The 15595-nt window shown below is 42.7% G+C and overlaps 1 protein-coding gene across 2 annotated transcripts in view; it reads left to right on the top strand.

Annotated features, from left to right (window-relative positions):
* Positions 1-221: 221 nt before the first annotated feature.
* Positions 222-15595, top strand: part of PAFAH2 (platelet activating factor acetylhydrolase 2) — a 49790-nt gene continuing 34416 nt past the window's right edge. The window contains exons 1-7 of one of the 2 annotated variants that reach the window (XM_007522564.3): positions 223-343; positions 7024-7161; positions 8159-8312; positions 9126-9222; positions 12153-12221; positions 13764-13905; positions 14931-15044. In XM_007522564.3, coding sequence (XP_007522626.1) covers positions 7072-7161; positions 8159-8312; positions 9126-9222; positions 12153-12221; positions 13764-13905; positions 14931-15044 — 666 coding nt within the window. In that variant the 5' untranslated portion in view covers positions 223-343; positions 7024-7071. Of the gene's footprint in view, positions 344-7023; positions 7162-8158; positions 8313-9125; positions 9223-12152; positions 12222-13763; positions 13906-14930; positions 15045-15595 lie in introns of both variants that reach the window. The other variant, XM_016187926.2, reaches the window with a different exon arrangement.

The raw sequence follows: 15595 nt of genomic DNA, 5'->3' as shown, positions 1-15595 counted from the left end.
GGGTGGTTTAACCCTCGGCTCCAAGACAGTCAGTGGCTGTCATTTCACGAGCCTCCAGGGGGAGGAGTAGCACCGCATCCCGCAGTAGGGCAGTTAAATGAGGAGGAGTAGCGTGGAACTCTGGGAATTGTAGTCTGGGAAATTTTAGTGCTGGGGTGGTAATGAACGTTCTCGCGCGGTGCACCTCGGGATTTGTGGTTCTGAATAACGGAGCAGAACGTGCTTTCTAGCGCCAATGTTGAATTTTGGAAACTACAACGACCAAGCGGCTACGGGGCCCGGGCAGGGAGTCATTTCGTTTAGTTGAACGCCACTGTTGCTTCTGAAGGGTCAACTTCACTAGGTAAGTGTGGAGAAAACTCCTCTTCTGAATAGAGATGTCTGCAGACCTTTATTTCTCCTCTTCCAGCCTGGCTTGGGGCCTCCTCGTCTCAGTCCTAGGAACTCCACATTAATCTTTAACATTTTTTTTTTCCTGTTTCTTGTTCAGAAAGCTCTAGTATCTGCTCACACCCTTAACCCTCGCACTGCTATTTCGTCCTTCATTCCTGGCACCCCCGGAATCCCAACCTGTGCTCTTGTCTTGGGATTCAAACACCACAATCTAATTTTGAGCCCACAGCTCCCTGAGCCCTAGAGCCCCACCCCGAGCCCACAGCACCAACTGTCTGCGCTGCAGGCGTTGTATCCCTCACCTTCTATGCGATTCTTTCTTACCGCGTTCTCCGGTTTTTCTTGCTGGTGGATCTAGGGTCGCCTTTCCTTCTGCTCAGTCCGCAAACTCTTTGAGTCTTAACTCTAGTCACTCACTCTGTGACAGACAGCCTCTTTGAGATACACTTTTTTTTAAAAGAAACTTTTTTGTTATCTGTATTTATTTATTTATTGGATAGAGACAGACAGAAATCGAAAGAGAGGGGGGAGAGAGAAAGGGAGAAAGCCAGAGAGAAACCTGCTGCCCTCCTTCTCCACTCGCAAAGCTTTCCCCCTGCAGGTGGGACCGGGGGCTTGAACCCAGGTCCTTGCGCCCTGTGACGTGTGCGCTCAACCCGGTGCGCCACCGCCCGGCCCCAAGATACACTCTTCATAAAATGAATGGCAATTGCTCTTATCAGTTTTATGCTATGACTGTTGCGGAGCCCATGTAAACTAACGCCTGTGTGAAAGTGCGTTCTAAGCTGTAAAGCCTTCACAAGCAAGAGGTATTTTAAAAATAAAATTATTAAGTTCGGACAAGCTTTTATCTTTGCTCCATTCTAACTTTACCGCCGGTTGCTCAAGCCAGCCTTCTGAGTTTTGGGTCTCTGTTCGCTAAGAGTAGGATATTTCCTCACTTCCCCCAGAGAGTTAAGTTTACACTAGTGAACTTCTAGCCTCCAGAGAGCGTTGTCAGAAAGGAAGTCCCAGAGAAGTGCTTGTCTTGGATCTGTCCTGAAGTAGCCGGTTTTGAAGAGTTCGTACAGCTGGCAGAAGGGCAGTCCCTGCCCCCCAGAAGCCGGCCCCAGCAGGAGATGGACAGCTGCACTGGAAGCCTGGCCTCGCCTCTGGTCTCCGCTTGGCCAGTTTAGGAAACTCGCCTTCGGATAGGGGTGTCTCAGGTCTGAAAAGGTTGAAAGAAAAGAATCCGTTTTGCAAATACGTTTAATCCAGGAAAACTAAAAAAGACTGAATGAATATGATAAAAAGAGAGGCTTTAATTAGCCTCTAACATTTTTTTTTTAACCAGAGCACTGATCAGCTCTGGCTTATGGTGGTGCAGGGTAGTGTAAGGGGAGTGAGGGTGGGAGTGGGGGTGGGGATCGAACCTGAGCCTTGGGCATGAGAGTCTCTTTGCATAACCATTATCTACCCCCCACCCATCCCCTAATATTTTATTAGCACTTGAAATGTACTAGGCCTTAGGCAATAGCCATTTTCTTATATCTCACATTTGGAGTGACCCCATTTTACATAAGGAACTTAGTCTTAGGTCCAGTAGTTAGTTTAATAATAATTATACTTAAAATTAAGGTCTACGGTTATAGTGCCTTTTCTATGTCATAGAATATATATGTGTTTTATTTAATTGTCATCAACAACTTCACGAGTGACTGCTGTAATTTCTATCAAATGACTAAATTACCAGACTTAGAATTTTAGGTGGCACACCCAGTAGAGTGCCCACATTACGGTGTGCAAGGATCCTGTTCAAGCCCCAGTCCCCACCTGCAGGGGGAAGCTTCAGGAGCTGTGAAGCAGTCCTGCAGCTGTCTCTCTTTGTCTCCACTCCATCTCTTCCTTTTCTTGCAATTTTTGTCTCTCTATGTAAACAAACAAAAAAAAATCTGTCAGAAGCAGTGTATTTGTTGTGTAGGCACTGAGCCCCAACAGTATTAATCTCTGTATATGTGTATTGCGTACATATCTGAATAAAGTCCTATGTTCCATCAGGACTAGAGGTTCTTTAATCTTGCTGGTCAGAAATTCCTGGAGGGGGCGGTGGGGTGGTGCACATGGTTAAGTGCACATAGTATGAAGCACAAGGACCCTCGCTCCCCACCTGTGGGGGGCTGGGGACGGATGCCTCACGAGCAGTGAAGTAGGACTGCAAAATGTTTGTCTTTCTCTCTCCGTCTGTATCTCCCATCCCTCTCTGAATTTCTCTCTGTCCTATCCAGTATATGGAGAAAATGCCTATCAGGAGCAGTGGGTTCGTACTGCCAGCACCAAGCCCCAGTGATAACCCTGGAGGCAAACAAAACAAAACAAAAAAAATCCTGAAAAACTTGTAAAACCTGACCTCTGGAATGAGGTCCCTAAAATTTATCTGGCTACCTACTTTAGGCAAAATTTGGACATCAATTTGAGTTACATATATATATATTTATTTAATTTAATTGATTAATTTATTTATTTAACCAGAGCACTCACTATTCACCTATGGCTTATAGTGGTGTGGGGCAGCTATGGCTTATAGTGATTTGGGGGATTGAACATGGGACTTTGGAGCCTCAGGCATGAGAGTCTATTTGCATAACCATTATGCTATCTACCCTCCACCCATCAGTTTGAATTTTGTCCATCTCTTCATCTTACACTGTGTGTGTAATTTTTAAGCTGAATTTAGTTGATGACCTTCCCAGAAACTTTCTAACAGTTTCAGAGTTTAGTTGTCTTTCTGTTTAACTGTTTTCAAATCTACTCTTCCTAATTTTTATCCCAAGCACTATTTTTTATGTAGATTAAGACCAAAATCTTTTAAAAAAATATTATATTTATCTTCCCTTTTGTTGCCCTTGTTTTTTTTATTGTTGTTATAGATATTATTGTTGTTATTGATGTCGTCATTGTTGGATAGGACAGAGAGAAATTGAGAGAGGAGGGGAAGACAGAGAGGGGGAGAGAAAGATAGACACCTGCAGACCTGCTTCACCGCCTGTGAAGCGACTCCCCTGTAGGTGGGGAGCCGGGCCAAAATCTTTTCCTATGAGAGACAACTATTATTCTAGCTATGTAGTCCTGAAACCAGACTAACCTTTGACTTTTTACTCTCCTTGAGTCCCCAGATCCACTCAGTTGTCAAATTGTTTCTACTTTTCATATCAGTGTTTCCTAAGAGCCAGATACTATATTAAATGCTTTAAATGCATCTTGTACAGTGGCCTTGGGAGTGGCACAGTGAGTGAAGTGTTGGACTTGTAAGCATGAGGTCCTGAATTTGATTCCCAGTATTGTATGTGCCAGTGATACCCTGGTTCTCTCTCAGTGATACTCTGGTTCTCTCTCTCTCCACCTCTCTCTCTCTTTTCTTCTTTCTCGTTTTAGGAATAAATACTAAAAATAAATAGATAAGTGCATTTTTGTACAGGTGGGGATTTAGGTTAGAAAGATAGATACTTGGGGGCTGGGTATGGTGCACCTGGTTGAACGCACATATTTGCACAAGGATCCAGGTTCCAGACCGTAGCCCTACCTGCAGGGGGAAAGCTTCACAAGTGGTGAAGCAGGTCTGCAGGTCTCTCTCTCTCTCTCTATCTATCTATCTATATATATATATATCCATCTCCCCCTACCCTCTTGATTTCTGGCTGTCTCTATCCAATAAATAAAGATAATAAAAAAATACAAAAACCATGGACAAGATAAGAAAGCTAACAGTAAAAGACTCAAAACTTTGAACTCTCAGACTTAATATGTAATAACTTCCTTCCCAGATTTGATTCTAGGTCTTCAGTCTAGAGTACTATCCTCTAGGTCTGGTCACAACATTCTTCTTCTTCTTCTTCTTCTTCTTCTTCTTCTTCTTCTTCTTCTTCTTCTTCTTCTTCTCCTTCTCCTTCTCCTTCTCCTTCTCCTTCTCCTCCTTCTCCTCCTTCTCCTTCTCCTTTTCCTTCTCCTCCCCCTCCTTCTCCTTCTCTTTCACCTCCTCCTCCTTCTTTTTGTGATTTAGTAGTAGTTCACAGAAACAAAATGCAGATGTCTGTAGTAGAAAGAAAATTATCTTCTAAAATTAAATAGAATAGGGGCCAGGTGGTAGTACACCTGCTTGAGTTCACATGTTACGATGTGCAAGGACCCAGGTTCGAGCCCTCAGTCCCCACCTGCAAGGGGGAAGCTTTGCAGGTGGTGAAGCAGGGTTGTAGGTGTCTCTCTCCCTCTCTAGCTCCCCCTTCCCTCTCTATTTCTGGCTGTCTCAATCCAATAAGTGAATAAATAAAATTAAAAAAATATTAAAAAAATTAAATTAAATTAGAGTAGTGATAGGAATATGACTGATTATAGTTTTATATTGGACCAGTAGTTGACTGTTGGTAGGTCTGTGTGCAGTAGTGGTTCTGCTGGTGAACCTGAACAGCTCATTTAACCTCTGAGGACCTTGATTTCTTCATCCATAAAGCTCTGGGGTCTTTGTGCTGAAGTATGAATTGGGAGAAGATTATGGGGATGGTTGAAGGAAATTACCTCTAAGCTCTCATCGTTCCCAGACATACTTTGACTTGAAGTCTTTGATCCATCCCAGAACATCTTAAGTAGATCAGAATGTTAATGATTAAAAATGTAGATTCAGATTCACAGGAGATAGGTTACCTGGTAAAGGACATGCAAAAGACCCAGGTGTGAGCCTCTGGGAGCAACTACATGGAGAAACTTCACAAGGGGGGAGCAGTGCTGTGGTGTCTTTATCTCTCATCCAAATAAATAAATAAATAAATAAATAAATAAGAAAGAAAACGATTCCACTAGGAGTGGGAGAATTCTGCCTGTAATACAGAGTTCCAGCGATGACCTAGTGGCAAAAACTTTTTTTTTTAAAGGTATCAGTCCAGGAGTCATGCTGTATGTAGCACAGCAGGTTAAGCGCAGGTGGTGCAAAGCGCAAGGACTGGTGTAAGGATCCTGGTTTGAGCCCTGGCTCCCCACCTGCAGGGGAGTTGCTTCACAAGTGGTGAAGCAGGTCTGCAGGTGTCTGTCTTTCTCTCCCCCTCTCTGTCTTCCCCCTCCTCTCTCTATTTCTCTCTGTCCTATCCAACAATGATGACAATAATAACTATAACAATAAAACAAGGGTAACAATAGGGAATAAATAAATAAAATAACTATTAAAAAAAAAAGGTATCAGTCGTTGGCATCACCATAAACCAGAGCTCTGCAGTGCTCTGGTAAAAAAAGAAGAAGAAATAACATACATACAACTGTGGGCCTAGAACTCAGTGATTCAGATTGAATGTTTTAATTAAAGCAATAGAAATCTGAACTCGTTAATTTACAGAAAGGAGGGGTTAATCATTGACTAGTGTAACCAGAAAGGCTAGGAATGAGTCAGGTTTCAGATAGTTTAATCCAGAGGTTCTTTTTATTCTCTTCACAGCACTGACCTGAGATGAACCCAGGACCTCATACATGTGCAATACCACTGTTAAGCAGCCTCCCAGCACAATATTTTTCCTTTTTCATTTTAGAGAGAGAAGAATCAGAGAGTTCCAAGTATGTTAGCTAAGCAGAAGCATGTCCACTTGCCATGTTGAAGGCTCTTAATTGATCTGTTGCCCATGTCATATGCTTTCCTATTGCTACCCCTTTTTGCTGTTGCATGACCCCTTATCTAGAAATGTTTTTCTTCTCTTCACCTCTAAATTTTCTTCATACTTCAGTGCCCAACACAGATGCCACCTTTATAGTCAGGTGTTGAGGCCAACAACTGTAAATAGAATCAGGCCCCCTCCCACCCTGTGAAGAGGACCAGCAGAGTTCAGAGCACAGGGCTGCATTAGACAGATCTGGGTATTCCACCTATAAGCAGTACTGATTTGGGAAAAATATTTAACCCCTCTCTACTTCAGTTTCATCATCTGTAAAACAAGATCTTGATAGCACCTTCCTCAGACATTGATAGACTGAAATGATGTATGTGAGGATCTTAATTCAGTGCTGACACAGTGGAAAGAACAGATCTTGGCAGTTATTCTTAGCCTCATGAGGACAAGGTTTGTGTTATAGCTCTGTAGTAGCTGCTGCTAGACTGGGCACTTAGTAAATGCTGAATAAACACTAGTGGATCTTGAGGAGTGTAGATGTTCTGTCTTCTCTCTTTTATGTGTCAGTGAAAAAAGGAAGTTTATTTGTGCATTTTCAAATGCTTCAGTATGTTTTAAGGTTGTGCTTTGTCCTGACAGCCATCATTTCACTCTGCTGTCACTCATCCAGTAGGGCATGTGCCTTCCCATGTGCGGTCCCTGAATTTGGCACTAGGGGGAAGCTCCTTGGATGGAAGAATGGAACTGAGGTGTCTCCCCCCACCCCTGTCTGAAATAAGTAGAGTGAAAAGACTGGTCTGGAAGCAGTGGTGCTGCACATGGGCACAGCCACAGTGCCACACAGACAAATGCAAACTATCCCCAAACTATAGCAACCTCTGTATACCAAAGCATATGACTTGGAGGGTTGAATGAGTCACAGGATGAGGGAGAACAGGATGATAAGAGGTGGTTGATCACATGTGTAAGCAACAGGAAGCTAAGAGGAAGCCTATGTTCCATCCTTCAGCCAACAAGTTCAGCAACTGCCAAGTCATTCGATTCAACTGGTGATGACATGGGAGTCAGCCAGTCTGTGGGCTTTCCGCCTGTCACAGGACCCCACCTCGTAGGCTGTGGGGATGTAATGGAGGGCCCAAGTCTCCAGGTGAGTGGCTCCAGCTCTGTTCCTGCTCATCTCCACTGCTGTGCCTTTCTGCACTGTGACTTTCTGATAGAGGCTCTCAGGGTACACTTCTGGGTGGAGGAGACTTAGCACTGGTCTGGATTCAGTTTTAGAGCCTTTGAGGCTTGAATCCCGTGATTGTTTTCTTCCTTGTTTCAGTTAGAAACATCTCACTTGACAGAGATGATGGGTGCTTTTTCCAGTTAGGATAAAAGGGTGGTGGTAGTGGACAGGGCAGATGGGGGTTGGTCTCTAGCCTCAAAGGCAGCTCTCAGGTTCTCTAACTTGATTTGAGAGCAAATATAGTGGTCCTTATGCCACTGGCTGGTAATTCCTGACTTAGAGAAAGATGCCCTCTTTTTGTTTTTTATCATTTTGTTTTGTTTTGTTTTGTTTGTTTGTTTGTTTTTTTACCAGACCAGTGCTCAGGGTGCTGCTGCCTCCAGGCATGTTGTAACATCTGTGTTATCTCCCCAGCCCGACAGTCTCCTTTTAAGCCCCTCCTACTTTGCTTCTGGACTGTGTACCCATCCCTGCCTTCCTCCGCTGGCCCTTTACTCCTCTTCTCCCTTGTGAGAAGTGTATACTTCTTGGTAGCCTCTCCCCTACTCTTCTGTAAATGAGTGCGTTGCTGTTTCCCAAGGGCAGTCCTGTAGGGATGGCCTGGGTGACAGATGTCGCCCCATTCAGCACAAGGGCTAGTCTTTCCATGTCCCAAGCACTAACATGTTTTGGTGCCTCCCAGATATGATTCAAAATACAGTAGGCTATTTGAAATAACACAAGGTTGTTAAAAACAAAACTGTTTCTTTCTGGATTTTCTGAATGCAAAATTCAAGTAATACGAATTGAAACTGAAGTTTTCCTGTTGTGGAGCCTGCTGCGCGGTGCCCCAGACAGCTGCTGAATGTGTCTGTTGAGGAATCTAGCAGTCCTGGGCTTCTTGCTCTGAGCACCCGCTCTCTTTTTTTCCTAACAGGGGAGCTTCTTTCGGCTCTTCTATCCTTGCCAAGAGGCAGAGGCGACTTTGGAGCAGCCCTTGTGGATTCCCCGCAATGAGTACTGTACTGGCTTGGCGGATTATCTGAAGTTTAATAAGCGCTGGGGGGGTTTGCTGTTCAGTCTGGCTATGGGTAAGGGATGGCCTGATCCCAGTTGCTTTCCCAGCTTCTTGCTTATGTTCCTCAGAGATCTCTAGGCAGAGCTTGAATCGTCCATCCCTTTTGTAGTGTGATATCTATTAGCCGGTGTGGAACATTGGGAGAGAACTGTGTACGTAAGAATTCTGGGTATGGTTAGACTGTCCCAGATTCCGATCCAGGTTTACCCCTTTCTAGCTTCAGGGATTAGAGGCAAGTACCCTTAGCCGCCAGTCTGAATACCTACCTTTACAGGATATAATCTCTCCGGTGATGCTTGGCCTATAGAATGTATTGGGTTGCTGGGAAAGTCATGATGCTTTTTTTGCATAGAAAAAAATATGGCATGACTTTTCTAATAACCCAGTACTTCACAAATGGTGACATATGTATTTATTGAGCATGTATTAATTTCCACTCTGTGCCAGATAGTGTGTGGATCAATGAAACATTCGAACTACTGTGGAACCTACAATTGTCTACAGTCTCTCCCCAACTTCCCAAACACCTTCCTTTTTGGGTAGGGTCACGTTGAATCATCCATTTCCCGCAAAGATCCCACCATTAACTACTCTGCCCATCACATTGGCATCTGAGGAACTTGCCCATAGTTGTTCTGTACTTCCCATTTATCTTCCCATTTTCTAGTGTGTTCTTGAATAGGTGATGGATTTCTGTAGGCTATTCAGGGACAAAGGTGATCTCCAAAGGGAAGAAACACGTATCCCCATGCAGGCCTGTGCCCAGGCTGCCCTTGGGATTACAGTTTTGGAACAGCCAGAGATTCTAAAGCCATGTCTCTGCCAGGATCTTGTCGCCTGCCTGTTAGCTGGAATGGCCTCTTTAAGACAAAGGACTCTGGATACCCTTTGATCGTCTTCTCCCATGGCTTGGGAGCCTTCAGGTAAGAACTCTTCTCCCCAGACCTTATCATACTCCTTGCCTGGTGATAGCTGTTGAGTCTGAACTTCATCTCAAAGGGCAGAGATACACACTTCCACCTGCCAGCTGTCTTATCTGCCATCTGCCTTATTCCACAGTATTGAACCACTTTCTCTCAAAAGCCTTTTCTAGGACCTGTTACCTTATGGGGTTATTCAGTGAGTTCCACATCCTTTGTTTCTTCATGTTCTAGTATTTAGATACATAAACCCTTTTAGATTTTTATATGACAGCCCAAAAATTCTAGAAGAAGTTGGGACTTTACAGTCAGAGAGTCATTTATTCAGCTGACATGGAAGGACAAGCCTTCCTGTGGCACTGATATGATAGTGGATAAGAGAGATTTTTCTCTTGCTTGTGGAGCTCCCAGCCTGACCTGTAGATAAATCCAGTCACACCACCTATACCCTGAGTGAGCTCAAGACAATTCTAGAACCTGCCACTACCTGTCAAATGGAGGTACTGCTCCCACAGGGAGGTTTGTGAGAGCTCGGCACCTGGTAGGTGTACATGCTTTTGCACTTCTTTCTATTTCTCTACATGGAGGTACACGGGACGGTGAAACACAGAGCTCCTACAAGACTTTGAGGAGTATTGGACTATGTTTTACAACTCAGTATCCCTTCAGAACTCCTCCTATGAATTTTGATTTCTTTTTCTTTTGCCTCCAGGGTTATTGCTGGGGCTCAGTGTCTACACTATGAATCCACTGCTCCTGGAGGCCATTTTTTTCCCTTTTGTTGCCCTTGCTGTTTATTGTTGTTGTTGTTATTATTGTTGTTGTCATTGTTGTTGGATAGGACAGAGAGAAATCGAGAGAGGAGGGGAAGACAGAGATGGGGAGAGAAAGATAGACATCTGCAGATCTGCTTCACCGCTTGTGAAGCAACTCCCCTGCAGGTGGGGAGCCAGAGGCTTGAACCGGCCGGTCCTTGCTCTTCAAGCCGTATGTGCTTAACCCGTTGCACTACCGCGGGCCCCCGAATTTTGATTTTTATAACTTGGTGATATAGCTTAATAACTATGGAATATATATTCCTACTTATTTATATATTCTTTATTTATGTTCATTTATCACAGGTAAGTCTAGTTAATGTCCCAGCATATCAAACATTTTAAAGGCCTCACCACTCTTTAAACCACTGTTTGCAATGTAATCAGGGAAATCTATTTTAAAGCAAAACATGATTTGTCATTCCAGTTCCTAGAATAATACCTGTCATATGGAAGAGCTCAATAATGAATGAAAGGATGAATAAATGTCACTTTCCTACTTAAATATTTATTGTAACCTTTTGAACTTAATTCACCTCTTTTCATGATCTTATCTGGATTAATTCACCTCTTTTCATGATCTTATCTGGATTCAGGTCAAAGACAAATTTCCAGCCTCTTTTCTTGCTGCGTGCCTCACTCCCTAGCAAACTGACTCCACACTCTCTAGCAAACTGACTTTTCACTTCTATACAGGCACTATGCTATGTTCTGTCTCAGAGTTCTTATTGGTAGTATGCTTTTGAGTCTGTTCCGTTTATCGTATCTGCTATTCTGTTTCTCTTTCCTCTTCTCCCATACCCTCTTATGCCTGGCTAATGCCAAATTACTTTCAAGATCTTGGTTTGGATGTCACTCTCTTAGGGACACTCATCTTGATTCCTTTTTTTATATTAGGCTACATTTTCCAGTAATGTGCTTTCATAAGGCAATCTGTACTCCTCAGTATACACATAGTTATAATAGATTAATTATTCTACTCACACCCCAATATACCTGAGCGAGCCAGTTATAGCCATCATTCATTAATTAGAGCAAAAATCTAAGAGAAAAGGCAGAGAGAGGAGGAGACCTGGTTTCCTCTTGTTGCATCTGTGGTTAACTTAGGCCCTCAAATTCTTCTATTAATTTTAAAAAATAAATTATGAAAGACACTCTTTTTAATATTCTACTTATTGATTGGTTGATTGATTGATTGGATAGGGACTAAGAGAATTTAAGAGGGGAGTGAGAGATAGAGGAGCTTTCCTCCTGCAGGTTAAGTCCGGGGACTTGAACCTAGGTCTTTGCACATTATGATATCTATGTTCTGTTGGATGTGCCACTACTCATTCCCCTCCTCCATTAAATTATAAGTCTATGGCCTCTTATTGTAAAGATAATACATTTTTTTTACTTAAAATTTGTATTGTGTATGTGTTGAAATGATAGTTTTAGAGTATGTTAAATCAGATACATTATTAAAATTAATTCCACCTCCTTTTACTTTTTAAAATATTTCTACTAGAAAAATTTAAATTACATATGTGGGTAGTGCTGTATTTCCATTCTGGGATAGAATGTAATTTCACAGACTAGGCTATATCATATTTTGATAATACGACAGTGTCTTTAGCTGGAAATCAGATCTTGTTACTAAGCAGAAAGGAAAGTTTTAGTTTTTAGAGCTTTTTTTTTTTTTCCTTTCTGGAAAGTGAGAGGACAAAAAAGAAAGCACATGCTAAATCACATACTCACATTTACATAGTAAAGAAATAGCTGGAGTTCCTGTCCTCAAGGAACTTACCAACAACAAACTTGGGGAACATGCAGTATAACAGACTAAAAATGCAGTTGTTGAATGAGCCAAACTGTATTTGGGAAAAGGAGATGAGTTAGTGTTTTTATGAAGTTGGAAAGCCTCATGAGTAGATTTGCTAGTGCTTCCTGGAGGAGGTAGTTCTGGAGGCTCGGTGAGAGACAGGCTGTGCTAACTGGAGAAAGCACCTTCAGAAGAGCTACTATTCATGAAACTTCCAGCAGTCAGTCTTCTGGGATGGTCACTGGCAGAGCCTGGTTGGAAGTGGGAAGTCTGGGCCATTCTCTTGATTTTTCCTCTGTTGTTTCCTGAAACTGCAGGACGTTGTATTCAGCCTTCTGCATGGAGCTGGCCTCCCGAGGCTTTGTGGTTGCTGTACTAGAGCACAGGTGAGGGGAAGCCATCATATTGAACTGTCAAGGATTGGGTGCTAGTGGGCTAGAACTCAGGCTAATCGATCAATGCACTAATTCTAGTCCTCACAACAGTCATGCAAGTGTTATATATATCTTAAACATGAGGAGACCAAGGTCCAAGATATTTTTTAAAATGTGTTGACATGACATAGTTGAGTTGGGATTCCAGCCTCAGTCTCCCAAATCAATGGTTCCCCCCCCCCCACTATTTTATGTATGCGCCCAGATCTTCTTCCATACTAGCCAAAGAAAGATACAAACGTTTGTGGTCCGGAGGTGGTGCAGTAGATAAAAGCATTGGATTCTCAATCATGAGGTCCCAAATTTAATTCCCAGCAGCACATATACCAGAGTGATGTCCTATCATTCTCATTAATAAATAAATTCTTTTTTAAAGAGAAAGATCCAAATTTTTGTCATCTTTTTCTTTCTCTAAATTTTTAATTATCTTTATTGTGTAGAGACAGCCAGAAATTGAGAGGGAAGGGAGAGAGAGAGAGAGAGAGAGAGAGATGGAAACCTGCAACACTGCTTTACCATTCACAAAATTTTCCCCTTTAGGGGGGACTGGGGGCTTGAGCCCAGGTCCTTGCACATTGTAACATATTTGCTCAACCAGGTGTGCCACCACCTGACCCTAGAGAGATCCAAATTTTATTGGCTATAAAGGAGAATTTGGTAAAGGGAGAAAATATGATCATGAGTATCTTCTGGCAACCAAGGACTTTCACACATGGGAAGCACTGTGTTGAGTAGCATGTGCTGTATCAGACTACTACTCTGATGTTTTTCTCTTTCTGTAAATATATATATATATATATATATATATATATATATATATATATATAAATTTTTTTCACCAGAGAATATCTCAGCTCTGACTTATGGTGATTGGCCAGAAATTACACCTGGTACTTTCAAGCCTCTGGCATGAAAGTCTCTAAACCACTAAGCTATCTCCCTGAGCGGTTAAATCTTTTATTATTGCTACTACTATAGTTTTTTTTTAACTGCAGCCAAGTTTATTACTGGGATTCAGTGTCTACACAACAAACCCACTGGTGGTCATTTCCCCTATTTTATTTGATAGGTCACTCAAATGCCAACCTAAAATAATTCTGCAACAAAGGAAAGACAAGGACTAAAGTTATACTACTACAGCAGTAGTGCATAGACCTTGCATGTGAGCAGTTCCTGATTCCTGATTCCAACTGAGTGGTGCTCTGATTAAAAAAAAAAAAAAAAGTGAAAAGAAGGAAAGAAGATAGGATAGAGAGAAACTGAAAAGGGATGGAGAGGGAGTAAGGGAGAAAGACACCTGCAGCACTGCTTCACTGATCACGAGCCACACAACCCCTTCCCCCGGTTCACCCTCCCTGCTGCCCCACTTGTGGGGACTGGAGGCTTGAACTCAGGTCCTTGTACACAACTCAGCTGTGTCCACCACTGCTCACACCCCACTAAATCTTTTCCTAAGTATCTCCTGGTTTCTCACTGATGGGTTGTGTGTTTCAGGGATGGGTCAGCTGCAGCCACCTATTTCTGCAAGCAAGCTCCAGAGGAGAACCACCCCACTAATGAGCCACCGCAGGAGGAATGGATTCCCTTCCGTAAAGTTGCAGAAGGAGAAAAAGAATTCTGTGTTCGGAATCATCAGGTAGGCTTTTGCCACTATGGGAGAGAGAGAGAGAGAGAGCTAGTTCTGTCCTTCCTATACTTCACTCACTAAGAGTTTTAATTATCCTTCTCTACTGAAATCCCAAATTGAGTATTACAACTTTTACAACTGTAAGTCACTGAAAACCAATTTAAGTCTGTTAAGGGTGGGAGGGTGGGTGATTGATTGGCTTTTATAAGCAGGACAAGCTCACTGAAACCAGGCTCAAACCAGCAGTTCCCTTCACTATCTCTGCGGTGGGTCTCATCTACAACTGGCTTACTTAAGGCTCAAACCACAGTTCTCAACAATCAGAATTTACTTATGTTTGACCTCAGCATCTGAGAGAATAGTGTTTTGGGGTTGTTGCTCCAATTTATCACCCCTGCCCCAGGCTGCAATATGAAAATTTCTAGAGATTCTTAGATTAAAAAGAAGTGCCAAAATGGGAATTTTCCATTGGAAATGTTGTTAGATTGAAGGACAGGAACACTAAGGGAGCTGTCCTCAAATGCTAGAGTTGACAGGAGGAGTGGAGATGAGTAAATGTAGGTAGATAAAAATCAAAAAGATAAATGCTGTGAATGGGGAAGTAGAGTTTAGCACTGGTTTGATAGTAATCGTTTTATTTTTCTCTAGAAGGGTACATTTCCATATTTCTCCAAGATAGGTGTCAATACTTTCACCCTCAATCAAAACCACAATAAGGACACTTATTTCATTCCCCTCCTGCCCCTTTCCGCCTCCACCCTCTTACTTGATGGGACTGACAAACCCAGGGGTAAGTAAGTAGTCAGAATAGTGGGGTTGACTCTTTTGTGCCATTAGGCAAAGCTTATATGAGCTGCTGCCAAAGAAACTGAACTTTTCTCAGGGTGCAGGGTGCATAGTGTTTGCTGAGATGTGTGTGGGCGAACTACCCCTGCATTCTTCCATGGCACTGAGAAGGGGAGGGTGAGATTCTCATTGGGTGGCTTGTTGTTTGTGCCGTATTCCAGACCCTGCAGGGCCTATCTCTGTTGCAGGTGCATCAAAGGGTCAGCGAGTGTTTGCAGGTTTTGAGGACCCTTCAGGAGGTCACTGCTGGGCAGACAGTTCTCAATATCTTGCCTGGTGGCTTGGATCTGACGACCTTTAAGGTATGGCAATAATTGGTGTGGTGTGCAGCCCATCTATTCTTTAGAGCTTTCTTGGTTACAAGTAACAGAAACTCACTCATTTAAACCAAAGAGAATTAAATGGCTCAAATAACCAGGAAGGCCAAAGGCAGACTGGCTTTAGGCCAGTGTAACTAGATCCACCATCTTAGACATGGTCATCAAAGTTCTGGCATTCTCACTTTAGTCTTGTCTCAGTTTCACTTTGTACATGGGCTCCATTCTCAGCAGACTCTATTCATTAGGAAAAAAAAAAAAAAATTGGTTGCTGGCAGCCCAAGCCTGCATCTCAATTCAGCTCCAGATTTATAATGAAAAGTAACACTCTTTTTTTTTTCTCTTTTTTTGCGCTCACATCAAAAAAAAATATATTTATTAGTGATTTAATGCTGATTTACAAAATTACAAGAACACAGGGGTACAATTAATTCCACATTGTTCCCACCACCAGAGTTCTCTGTTCCCATTCCCTCCATTGAAAACTGCAGTGGTTCTCCCAAGGTCACAGATAATGGGTTAACTATTATTTCTAA

The sequence above is a fragment of the Erinaceus europaeus genome, chromosome 13, assembly GCF_950295315.1.
Source record: "Erinaceus europaeus chromosome 13, mEriEur2.1, whole genome shotgun sequence".
Lineage (NCBI taxonomy): Eukaryota > Metazoa > Chordata > Mammalia > Eulipotyphla > Erinaceidae > Erinaceus > Erinaceus europaeus.
Note: the sequence above shows the minus strand (reverse complement) of the source record. Positions and strands in the feature narration are given on the sequence as shown.